The 13,117-nt window shown below is 39.9% G+C and overlaps 2 protein-coding genes across 2 annotated transcripts in view; one reads left to right on the top strand and one right to left on the bottom strand.

The window, feature by feature from the left end:
- The window catches only part of mettl24 (methyltransferase like 24), a 35,753-nt gene extending 32,680 nt beyond the window's left edge, over positions 1 to 3,073 (top strand). The window contains exon 5 of the mRNA XM_008397757.2: positions 679 to 3,073. Within this exon, the coding sequence (XP_008395979.1) occupies positions 679 to 1,032 (354 nt within the window). The 3' untranslated portion in view covers positions 1,033 to 3,073. The remainder of the gene's footprint in view (positions 1 to 678) is intronic.
- Positions 2,938 to 13,117, bottom strand: part of cdc40 (cell division cycle 40 homolog (S. cerevisiae)) — an 18,583-nt gene continuing 8,403 nt past the window's right edge. Inside the window, exons 10-15 of the mRNA XM_008397756.2 lie at positions 11,804 to 11,905; positions 10,017 to 10,132; positions 8,976 to 9,109; positions 7,403 to 7,479; positions 4,259 to 4,403; positions 2,938 to 3,467 (exon numbers count right to left, since the gene is read on the bottom strand). Of these exons, the coding sequence (XP_008395978.1) occupies positions 3,290 to 3,467; positions 4,259 to 4,403; positions 7,403 to 7,479; positions 8,976 to 9,109; positions 10,017 to 10,132; positions 11,804 to 11,905 (752 nt within the window). The 3' untranslated portion in view covers positions 2,938 to 3,289. The remainder of the gene's footprint in view (positions 3,468 to 4,258; positions 4,404 to 7,402; positions 7,480 to 8,975; positions 9,110 to 10,016; positions 10,133 to 11,803; positions 11,906 to 13,117) is intronic.

The following is a 13,117-nucleotide window of genomic DNA, read 5'->3' as shown; positions in this document are numbered from 1 at the left end:
TGATTCTCAGTTCCATGCTGATAAAAGCATTATTAAAGTTGTTAAGATCTAGTGAACAATCACAACTACCTTGGAAAATTACAAAAAGTTTGGCTTCTTTAAAACGAAGCATATATAAATAAAATACGATTTAACACTTCATTGCAGAGCACTTATAACAGTTTTATTTATTTATTTAAACTCGCGAAACATGTTATTTTACACTAAGAAATGCTCAAATGTCATCTTTGGTGCATCTATAATTTCTAATTTGCTCTTCAAAGCAAAAACTTATCTTTAACTTTTAAACCCGTAAAGGTCAGAAACGGGGCAACTTTAGTAGTTTGCGAAACCTCTGATCAAACTCAAGGTCCTGGAGAGATGCATTAAGCACTGAGCATGCACGAGTCTATTTACATAAATATGACCTCAGGGTGCTATTAACATTCATCTTAGGAAGCAATTCCTCCCCATTCCATCCCAGCAAGCCCTGTCAAGTTGTGCCTCGGCTCAATCCATCATCAGCACTGCTGAAGCAACAGCCGAGGCCAAGCTTCACTTACTCCTTTTACATCCTTTAATAGCTTTTGAATTCAATAACTCGTTGCACCTTAGTGTTATTATTAAGCTACAATAGAACTCATTTATTATCTAGGTGTGAAAGAAATTGTTTTCTTTTTTTTTGTCCCTGTGTTCTAGGTGGATCTACTAAAAGCAGACATGGAGAGCGCGGAGTGGAAGATTTTGGAGAACCTTGTTCTGGAAGGAGTCCTGGACTCTGTGGGTCAGCTGCTGCTGGAACTTCACCTGCACTGGGCGGGCTTTGAGGTGGCCGGCGACGACCCGTCTGTGGTGCGGTACTGGTTCAGCCTGCTGAAGGAGCTCGAACGAGCCGGCTTTGGCCTCTTTCGCGTCCACAGCGATCTGAGAAAACCTCACCTTTTTTTACACAAGAACATCTTGAATGCCAGCAGCGCCTACACCCTGAGCTGGGTGAACGTACGGTGGAAGCCTTCATGGACGGCACATAAACGTAAAAAGTTAATTTTTTAGACTCGGTCTCTGGTCTGTGACGACCTCTCACATAGATGAAGTAATTACTTCCAGAGGCTCCGTATTTGTTGGCTGCAGGTCAGCCTGATTTAGACATTCTTGAAGCCTGGCTCACAGCCAGCCGCTCCCTCTTCATAAACGACTACGGCCACACAGGTTGTACAGTGGATAAAAACATACATATTGTTCCAAGGAGGAGGTAAAGGAAAGAGCCTGTCTCTCTGAAAGTAAGTGAATATAAAAAAAGAAGCAATTTATACTGCCTACAAAAGACAATATGCTATTTTCAAGAATACAATCCTTCTCCAGACACTTTATAAGGTACAGCTTGCTAATTTATTTTCCTTTTCCCTTCAGAGCATAGATTCAGCAATGTGTCAGAAACAGTCTTCACAGATTTTCTTGAATATTGACATGACAGCATCACACAAATCCTGCTGAGTGGTTGGCTGCACATCCATGATAGGAATCTCTCGTTCTGCCGCATCCCAAATGTGCTCTGTTGGACTGAGATTTGGTGACTGGCAGCCAGTGGAGTACACCGAGATCAGTGCCGTTAAAGAAACCAGCCTGGGAGGGTTTTAGCTGGGCTATGTGGTACTAAGTCATCCACCTCCATGGAAAGTGAAATCATAGTTCCATGTTATCTGACCATCTACCATCTGAATGTAATAGGTCAAGTGGTCTGATGTTTTCTTGTTTGATCTCTTTGGTGAACTTGTTCAAACCATGGCCTCAAATTCTTGCTCCAGCTGGCTGCCACGTCGCATAGTAGGGTCATCTGAAGCAGCAGGGGCTCTGCTTCAAGGTTTAATATGTGATGCATTCAGGAATGGTATTTTGCAATCGATCGTCATTTGAGATACTCTGCCTTGCCATCCATCTTGCACCAATTTTCCTCTGCCATCAATGAGGCGCTACTCTCCAGATAACTGAAAATATATCCTGTGGATTTTTCTAATCTATCAAGTCATTCTTCTCAAATCACTCCTGCTTGTGGCAAGGAACATTATCGTGCTTAAATAAGACACTTCCAGAGGTAAGCATAGTATCCAAAAAATTGTACTCAAGTAGGAGAAACACTACTTCAGCATATTTTTACTCAAGTAAAAGTAAAAACAGCCATCCAAGTAATTACCTAAGACCATATTTGGTAGAAGGTTTACACAAGTACTGAGTAACTGATAAAATTATCATTTAAAATTCAGAAATGACATCATCAGATGGATCAAATATAAAGTGGAAAGTTTGGAAATTTAAGGATGAAAATGACAATAATTCATATAAGTAGCAAAAACCTATGAAACTTCAACAAAAACTACAGGTGTGTTTAAATGTAGCAAGTAGCGACAGTTCATAATAAAATTACCCAAGTAAAAGTAAAAAGCAGTGTAGTAAAAATACTCCTAAAAGGACATTTAAAAAAAAAAATTACATTTACTCAAATTACATTGAGTAAATGTAGCTGGTTACTACCCAACTTTGGCCTCTGCCAACAGGTGATGTTTCCATTAACGAGGGTAGATGCTCTACAAGAATGCGTATGTAGGCGGTACCTAATAAAAGTAACATCCACATCAGTAGCAGGACCCACTGTTTCCCTGGGTTACCCTACACATCCAAGTGCCTTGGCCAGCTTGCCTTCCTCCTGCAGCTCCACCTCTCACAGATTCTTGAATGTCTTTCTCCTTGTTTGTATGTTTGTATGCCCACCTTTATGGGTCATAAAGTTAGGATACTGGGAATTTTGTGGGTCTAATTTCTAGATCTAGAATAAAACATCAAATCACACTGCTGTGGTGTGCAGATAAGATCAAATGTTACACACGCTCAACTTATATATATATTTTCCCTGACTTTGTGTTTGATGATGGTTAAAGAAATAAATGTTGCACCACAAATCAGTTTCGTTTTGTAAAATAGGAAATGGGCAGAATGTTTATTTCCACAAAAGGTTGTTTAGATGGTTAAAAACACTTTGTAGAACAATAAATTTTAAAAAGAACAGAACACTACTACAAATAAAAATACGTGTCGTTGACTCTGTAATATTTCTTTTGCCATATCATTGTTAAAGATTCCAATATGCTCATTCTTGTACACACACAATATGTACATATTTGAGCTCTTATTTCAAGATACAAAAATACACTTTAAACAAGTAGACTGGATACCAGCCTGTTGGCTTTCACTCAAAACTATTTAATAAAGTCCAAGAATCACTGACTTCTGCACATAATTTTAGACGCCATCAGAGTTAGTCCCAGAGTTTGATCTGTCCATCCCAGCCGCAGGTGATGACCTTCGAAGTTTCGTGCGGATGCCACAGAGCACTGATGCAGACTTTGTCGTGAGCCTTGATCCTGTGATAGAGCTTGGTGGTCTTCCAGTCCCAGATGTTCAGCTTTCCATCTGCATCCCCCGATACCACATAGCTGGAAGAAAGGAAACAGTTCAGTAGGAGGGAAAAGGTGGAAGACGTGGCTTTAAAGTCTAGTCTTTTATTTTTTTTGTCTGTCAGAAGTTGTGGTGCTGCAATGAATAATGACAGACGGTTAGAGCTCCTGTAAACCAATGTGGGCAGTGGTGGGTGAGACATGGACAAAAATTAAATGAAAGATGGATTGCCAAAGTTCATGTAATTACAGATTTTTTTTTTCTTCTAAGCTCATCAGTAAATGGAAGCTCTTACAAAACCAATGAATAAGGAAGCCTTATAGTAATAAAACCCTCTGTTAAAATGTTATGGTATTTATAGTTAGACTGTTACCTGTAACCATTATTGTTATTCTGACTTTGAGATGCACTGAAGTAAAAATATTAAATAAATACACACCGAATTTAATATTTTCTTCCTGCTTACTAGGTAACAAGCCTGGTGGCCCACCAGGCTTATAACACTCTGGGAAACCCTGTACTCCATAAAGTCATTTTCTGTGGCATCTTTTAAACTGCAGGAACAGCATGATGGAAAATTTCAGTAGACAATGATTTTATAAGCTTAAGATATCAGTACGTATTTTGGCCATGCAGTAAGTTTGTCTGTTTCTACTTTCTCTGTCCTTAGATAAGCAGTACATTTAAACATTACCATAGTTTTTCGTGTGAGTGTTTTTTTTGTGTTTTTTTTTTACTGCTATACTTTCATTAATTTATTCATAGGCTTTTTTGTCATTGATATTTGAGAAACTTCCTCTGGTTTTCGTTCAATCAGAAAACACCCTACCTCATGTCTGGGGAGAAATCCACTTGGCAGGCGTAGCCGGCCACCATGTGACCCTTGAAGATTTTCTTTTTGTTCAGTCTGAAGCGATTCTGGGCTCCAAAGATAAGAATCTGGTTGTCCATGGACTGGCACGCCAGCCATTTACCTGAAATTAGAAACCAGCGTGTGTAAACAACGGGAGAAACTCATCTTTCCCAAGCACAGTTAAAAAGTGTCGGCAATGCAGCACAAGATGTTTAAAAGGGAAGAGGAAAAAAAATGTTTATTATCAAGTGAAGCGACATTAAAGCTACAAGATTGTACAGAACATTTTAAATTGCCTGTTAGCTCACTACTTGGCCTCATTTGCATGGCCCTGTACAGCCAGAGGTTTAACAAGCAGACACTGAGACCTTTGAAGTCGTATTTTTATGCCGCTGCCAGTCGAGTTGTAAACCTGGCATCTAAATTCAGGACGCGAACATTTTAGCTAGAAAAACAGCAGAAACTTGACTCGAGGATAAAACTTTTAAAATAAAAGGAGGACAGTTCCCCAAGAAGGGCATGGGACCCATCATTAAATTAGAAAGATTGAAGCAATTTTTGAAAAATTAGGCAGGTTTTCTCATCATTAGGTGCTCAATTATAATCTGTTTCTCGCTGCGTTTCAGCTCTTGACATGACGACAGTTTCAAGTCACTACACAGCAAAAGGAAGCAGTAAATCACTTTCAGGGCATCACACAACTCACTGCACCTCTTAACAGGAACATGATTATTAATGAGGTATGAAAGCAAGGTATCCAGTCGGTGTGTACGTGCATGGTACATCCCTCTCCAGAAAAACAAAAAAGAAGCTTTAAAAAGCCCCGAAACGTCTACTGTAATAGGTACAGGAGAGCAAAAACAACTTTTAGTGAAATAGGAAGACGCAGGGGACTCAAAAGAACAAGAGACTGTAGATGTGGCGCCAAGGGGGGGCCGGGTGTCGTTTAGGCGTAAGAGAAAACTGAATGGTTTCCCACTGAGAACACATTCATTATTCACACGCCGAGGAAAAACAAATCATGTTGGGACAAATACAAACGTCGACCAGAAGGAGGGAAGAGAGTAAAAGAGAACATGGGGGGGGAAAGGGATTTAGGCAGGTGGAGAGGAGAGAGAAAAAAGCTGAGTAAGGCCCCAGCTGAAGATGATGAGCTGCAACACAGAGCCTATTAATTGGAAAACCAAGAGCTGGAGCTAAAGTGAAATGTCCATTTCTGTTAGTGTTCCTTATACAGCCTGGTTGCTGTCAGATTCAGTTTCCATTCCCACTCAAATCTTTGCAAACAAAATAGAAAAAAGGCAAGATTAATCTATCCTAGTGTGCAAAATCTGCATGAAACCCCCGAATGCCCTTGTCACACATCTTGATCTGTTCTTAATAAGCATCTGACAACATCAATATTCAGTACAACTGAGACACAGTGCCAGCAGCAAGCCTGCACTACATAAATCATAATACTAATTTCCAACATGCCTGGGCTCAATAGATCTGCCCATAAGGAATAGACTGACATTTGGAAAGACGCACTTCTTCACTTCCTTGGCGGGTTTTAATGGGAACATCAATAACGCCTTCAGATCTGTATGTTAATTATGACGCTAAACCGAGGAAACAGTTTCCTTATCGCTGCAAAAAGACAAAAAAAGGGGAGAAAGAGAAGCAGCAGGCCTGGATCTGTTGGTCGAAAAAAATAAAAATAAATTCCCTATCAGCACTTTTAATGTTTGTAGTTTAGATGCTTTAGGACAGTGGTTCTTAACCTTTTATGAGACCGACTCACCGAACCCCTGGGGTTCGATCAAACCCAGGTTAAGAACCACTGCTTTAGGTGGACGGGTACATCTGGGATTTAAATGCTTTACGATTTTATGTCTTGGTTTACCAGTGGACCTTAATAAATTAAGAGTGCCATTTTAAAGTTTCTTCAATTTGTAATTAAGTTCTAAAGCGAAACTCCTGTTATTTAGATTAATTGCATACACAATATGATTCTTTTCAGTTGTTTACTTAGTCAGGGCTTGTTCTGCATGAATATTCATAGTGCCATACTTTGTGACACAGAGGTGATTGGCCTGCGGTTCTGCTGAGGTTTTAAGGGAGACTGGGTTGCATCCATCCCTATTGCATATGCACTCCTTCTATAACAAGTTTTCTTTTCACTTACTTTCATGCTTGGATACAAAAGTTAGCCTCTTTTAGTGGGTATTAGGGATGGCCGATAAATCAACAAAAATATATATTGTGATAAAGATACGCCATCAATACAAAAAGAAAATATGTCCAATAGAATTTCACTGAACTCCGGTGCAGAACCGCACAGCATTCTGGGGGATGTAGTCAGAGGAAAAGCTTTAGTAGCTCAACCAGGTGGCATCAATTAACTCAACTCACTCACTCATTGGTAACCTAGCAACAAACCATTGAGCAACCTGTGCAGCAGGAGCTCATCTTAATAAGAAAAGACAATGATGTGGAGTGAAAGGAGAAAATGAGTGAAACAGGTAATGAGGAAATTGTAAATAAAACAGGAAAGGTGACATCACCGGTTCATATATTTAAAGCAGAAAACAAATCAATACAAAACAAATAATTATAGACAGATGTGAAACGCGTCTATTGTGATTTCTGCCGCATCGTCCAGCTCCAGTCTCAACATCTGTCACCTTGACAAATAACAAGTCGGCAGTCTTCCCTAATATTATACAACACTTTGGTATTATTTCATAATCATGAAAATGAACAAAACATACGGCCCTTCCCAGTAACAAATTATGGTTAGAAACAGATGCAGAGGTCTTCGTTTATAGCAATTCGCACAGCTGTAACCAGGTGGGAAGCTTCAGGCTGAGAAAGTCGGAAATCCAGTTTACCAACCATACAGAAACAACCACAGCAGGCTTGCAGACCAGAAACTCTTTAGACTGACTCAGTTTATACCAACTTGTTCTGCAGATCTCGTGCTGTTTTGCTCCTCTGAGAAACGGCCAACCTTGGGCAGTATGAATCTACATCAGTGTGGTAATGTAGGTTTGAGTTCCCTAGAGGCCTCCACTCTATGTTGCAGTTTGTGTGTTTTTGAGAGTTTTTTTTTGTGTGTGCAAAAATCAGGGGACTCACCATTGGGAGATAGAGTCACAGCTGGCATGGAGTGCATACTGGGCTCAGCGATGTACTTGAAGTCCACAGGGATGTCCCTGAAAAAGACACAAAGCCTGGTGATCCCATATGACGACGGATTAAACACCGGCTCAGCCTCTACAACCCCAAAGGGAAACAGTTAATAAACCTCTCTGCTAACCTCTGCTGTTCTGTCTGCGAGCCTGAAAAATACTTAACACTGACAGAAAAACGGCAGCTGTGGAACAGCAAAATTATCGGTCTAGTTAGAGCACGTAAATATCTGAATAAAATCCGAAAGCTTTTGATGTTGAACCGTGACTGCACAAGCTACCAATTATTTACGAAATCCTTATTTGCTCTCCTCACACTGTCGCCAGTCCTTTCATGCTGTCTCTGTTTGTCTGCTTTGGCAGAGATGTGCAACTATTTGATCTTAATTGGTCTGAAGCAGATCTTTCACATTTACAGCTCTCTGTGTTTGTCTCTGTCATTATGAATAGAAAGGGCTTTGCTTGGTCGTCGGGGGACGTCTTAAAAAAATAAAGTTACTCAATGTCGCTAATGTCTCTCTGTGTCTTTCCCAGCACATTTGCATCGGAAGTGTGCTTAAGAGTTTTAATCCGGAACTGATCCTGCCATCTGTTTACACTGAGCTGTATCAGTCTTCTAATGTGACGGGGAACAGCTGGAGTTAAATGAAAGCAGTTTCAACAAACTAATAAGAGGGAATAAGAAAGTAAGAGATGGGAAACATTATTTCTGTAGTTCTCTGGAAGAGAACTCAAAGATTTTTATTAAATAATAATTTAAAAACTACAGGAATTCTGAACTTAATTATGCCGTAGCTAATATTTACCAATGAGCAATTTTTTAGATTAATTTATTTCTCAGACACATCTGATATATGTAAGCATATGGAAAAAAACAAAACAAAAAATATAAGCTTAAATATATGTAGGTATATTGTGAATTTTTAATCTATAAATCTGTGCCCAACCTTTCTCTTCAGTCAATATGTGTCTTCTGGCCAATTCAAATAATTGTCAGGCAATTAATCTGGTCAACAACTCGTTGATTTACTCCCACGGTTTTGTCTCCCAGGAGACAATGTGGAAAACAGACTCAGGCTACAGCTGATTGGCTTCTTCTGGTCTTTACAAGATCAACATTTGCTCTCTGTTTCTAAATTTAAAAATATAGAAGTTATTTTTTTATGCAGTTGGGGAAAAAAAACTAGGGGCTTCTATTCACTAAAAATATAAAGCAGAGACTAAAAGTCCTTATTCTAAATATTAAGGCCTTCTATAAATATTTACAATCTTTGAGACGGAAACAGCAGAGCTTGTTTATATCCCCAAAGGCCTTGGAGCCAATAAACATATCTTTGTTGGTGGTCTGTCTTGACTGTCTGCTGACACCAAACAAACCAGGACATATTAGCATTGCAACAACAAAAATAAAAGTGAATATTAATCAGGATAATCAAGAGTTCATATCCTGGTTAAGAATATTCAAACTGGAGCATTTAAGACAAAGATACCGCATCCTTTAATTCATAGTCTTTGCTCACCACTCCCAGACTCGCAGACTCTTATCATCTGACGTGCTGACAAAGCGGCGATTTTCGTCAACAAAGGTGATGGTGTTGACAGCACCCAGGTGGCGATCGTACTCCTGAACCACCTCGCTCGTCCTGATGTCCCACTGTCCAGCAAACACGGGAAAAAAGCAAAACAGAAACAAGGGAAGTAAACACTCAAACCCCAAACAAGTCTTAAACAAACAGGGTGATCTGAACAGCCAGCGGAGAATCAACAGTAATAAAAAAGTGTCAGCATACAGTTTTCTAAGCCAAGAGAAGATCAGATGAATGACTGTGGGAGTTTCCTCCTTTGAGGAAATATTCAATCTGTGTCAGCGTTGAGAAACTGTTCAACTGCGGTGAAGCGATTAGCAATCAAATGGGCCTCGGATTTGAGCAACAATATATTTTTGGAGAGGATCTTGCACAAATTAAGATGTATACAAAAATTTTTTTAAAAAAAGTTCTCACGCAGATGCTCCCACCCCCAGGCAAGAAAACAAACAAAAAACGTGCATGTAGTTCTGTCCAATTTCATTTGTGCTCTTTTATTTAAATCCTCCCCTTGGGGCCAGCAGCCATCTGTGCTCGTCGCCCGGAGGACAGCTGCATGATTTAACGTTAGCCCCGATTGAGATAACAAATGCAGTTCACACCGATAGTTAGGGAGCAGAGCTGGTGCTCTCTTTTTATATATCTCTTTTAATAGTTTATTCATAGAAGAAAGATATATAAAATCCTTCAGCTCCATTTGTCCTCTGGATGTTGCTACCACACAAACTTTTACGTGATGTGATGGTTGCACTACATTACACCGTTTTCTTCACTGCTCGTGTGCAGCCTGTGATTAATGACTTGCTCTAGTCCTGTCATCCACTGATCCCCGTGCAAGTCCCACACAGATACGTACACAAGTGCTGAAGTTTGAGAGAGAAGTGTAGTTCGTGCTCCCGTGAGCTCAGGCGCCAAACACGGAAACTGTAGTGCATCTGCCCTACCGACACAAGCGGATCGCTCGCTGTCCTTTACCTGAACAATCTTCTTATCCGACATCCCGGCCACAAAAAGACTCTGCTTGTCCTCGTCCGGATTGAACTTGACGCAGTAGGGTACCTTCCTGTTTGTGAAGCGAGAGATACACTGGCCTGTGGAGAGGGAAGTAAATTGAAAGTCAGGGTTCCAGAAAAAATCCATCGTTTCTTCTTTTTTTCCCCTTTTCTCCATTAAGGCACACTAAAGCTGTCCACAACTTAAAGAACACAGTCTGCAACTTTTATTGCTGTGGTGCTCAATCCCCAGGGGGAGCGACAAGTCAGTTGGAAAACATAAAATGCTGTTTACTTCTGTTTATTCTGCGAGGAAGATAGTGCTGCATATGAGGGAATACAAAACTGCAATGGGGACTTTTCAATCAAATCTACCTGCTGCTGGGACAGAGTTAGATAAATGATCTCTATCACACAGAAATCAACAAAACAGACAACAATTTAAGAAATATCTTTTTCTTTTTAAACAAATCAACAAGTGGGGGATTTAACTCTTTTCTGCCCTCTGCTGGAGAAGCATTCTTCAACTTGAAAGGGTGTCAAATTTCAACACAACAGAGGGAGGATGTAAAGAAAAGGCTTCATTCTACACGGAGACGTAGACATAGGTAGCTGTTCATTTGCTATTTAGTAGAATCAAGACTCAGTCGAAAGGTGACAAAAGGCATTTCACAGCAATACATGTCAAGAAGTGCTTCCTGGTGGTGTCTGCACCACACGACAAAGCAACATGTCTGTTCAGCCACCTGAAATCAGAACCTGGACTGGTCTACAAGCGACAAATTAGAGATGCACCGATCCGATGTTAATATCTGTATTGGTCCCGATACTGTGAGAAATTCTAGATATCAGTGACAATGTGACTGATCCGTAAGGGCAGATCTATTCAGTCTAATTCTACGCTTAGTGCTCTGAACAATGGCATGCTTCGTTATTTATTTTACATTATATTTAAAATTCCCAATTGCACTTTCTGAAAAATTTGAAAGAAGGTTTGTTGCAGTTTATTTTTGCACGTTTGACCAAGATAGTCAACCTAGTGTTTTTGTTTTACATTGGCTGTCATACATCTAATTCCATAGCAAATTAAAGTTGTGCTGTTTTTACATGTTAGACCAAGTTTGTGAAGATATTGGTGTACTTAAATGTATTTGTGAAGAGTAATCAAATAAGTTTTTAATTCAGCACATTTATGTCTGACATGTTTAAAGTCAATTCAGTGCTTTTCCAATTTTCTTTCTCAAATTTTCAAATTTATTTCCACTGTAAATATTTTTGCACTGAATTATTGTTGATTTAATTTACATCTACATTTTGTTAGCCTAGTGCTGCGCTATGTCATTTAGTGCTGCGCTGTGTCATCACAATATCCAATGTATGCGATAACACAGTCAAAAAGACTTGATAAGATATTATATGTAGAATTTAATATTCTACAAAATCCTACATTTGGTAGGATATTAAATTTCAAGTGCCAAAAATCCAAATTCTGCTTGTGGGAGCTTCAATAAGAGGTTGCCAAAAAACAATTGTGACAAAACAGGCTGTTCTTTTAGTGCAATTGATACACCGATTCCCTCAAATCTGTGGATTAATCAAGATTTCAATTAGGAATGCGAAATATATTGTGAAAAGCATCCATATCAGTCGATATTAGTCAATTTTTAACATATCAGTATTGGCCCGAAACCCCCCCAAAAAACTAGAGGAAACAAATGTTTCTTGGTAAACAGAAGCAAAGTGTGCAGAGATGTAAGAGACGCAGCTTACCTGTCTCAGAGTCCCACAGTTTAAGGTAGCGGTCGTATGCAGCACTGAGGAACTGAGTCCCACTGTTGTTGAAGCAAATGTCTCGCACTGCTTTGCTGTGACCTAATGCACAACAAAATTGAAGCAATTATAAGCATACAACTATTGCAATAAAATCATATTTTTACACTCAACAAAAAAATATGGCACATTTTTGCCTCAGATGACTTATTGCTTACTGGCAAAATTATTCCACGATTCCACATGTGGAAGAGGAGGAAGGGAAAATGTTTAGCAGAGCCTAACGAGGGAAAGGCTAAAACAAAAATTACAAGCCAAAATGACGTCTTCAATGGCTGCGTGCTCCGTTTTCCTTCTAATTCCTGTCTTCAACTGTCTGGCTCTTCCTCGTGCAGGAAGGTGATTTGAGATCCCTGCAGTCTGACTATTTGCAGCTGTCTCCCTTGTTAAAACCAGCTTTTATCAGAGGTATGCTGTTTCCACAGTGATAACAGAGCCCACTGAGGCTAAGCACCTGTCTGCACTCTTCCTCTAACCAGGCCTGCTGGCAGACCAAAGGCAACAGCACCGCCACTGAAAGCCTTGCGCTGATGTGTGTGCAGAAACGCACATGCATTACTACCACTGAAAACAGGTCACTCAAGTAAGCAAATATCCCCCCGTGTCCCAGGCTGAATTAAAATATGAAAATATCACTGATTGATATTCATGAATTTCCCTACCCTCGCTGTTCCCTGTTTTACTAAGTGATCCTTCGGGTTGGATGCTTCAAACCAGTCCACATTCTGTGCGGCGTTCAGTCAAAGTGGGTACTTCAAGCAGAAGTTTGCAGAGCGACATATGCATTTAAAATGGGAGACCAGTAAGTCGTATGTTTTAAATTTATGGTAAATGTGCGTGTACTGGAAAGAGTCCGATCCCTCAGAACAAATATCACAGCTTCAGAATAGAATAATAAATATTACATAGCTGATCATTAAATGCAGAGCAATGTTAATATTCACCTAGCGACATAACTAAATACTTCTAAAACTGCATTAGATAAGAATAAATAAATAAAATATATATATATATATATAAAAAATTCCCTTCTCACCCTCCGCGGGTGGTCTGTTTCATCCTCTGAGCTCGGGTCCTCTACCAGAGGCCTGGGAGCTTGAGGGTTCTGCGCAGTATCTTGGCTGTGCCTAGAACTGCACATTTCTGGACTGAGATGTCTGATGTTGTTCCTGGGATCTGTTTGAGCCACTGCTCCAGTTTGGGGGTGACTGCCCCAAGGGCCCCGATGACCACAGGCACCACTGTGGTCTTCAC

This window comes from Poecilia reticulata, linkage group LG21 (assembly GCF_000633615.1).
Source record: "Poecilia reticulata strain Guanapo linkage group LG21, Guppy_female_1.0+MT, whole genome shotgun sequence".
In the NCBI taxonomy this organism is placed as follows: domain Eukaryota; kingdom Metazoa; phylum Chordata; class Actinopteri; order Cyprinodontiformes; family Poeciliidae; genus Poecilia; species Poecilia reticulata.
This window is presented reverse-complemented; position numbering and strand designations above follow the sequence as displayed.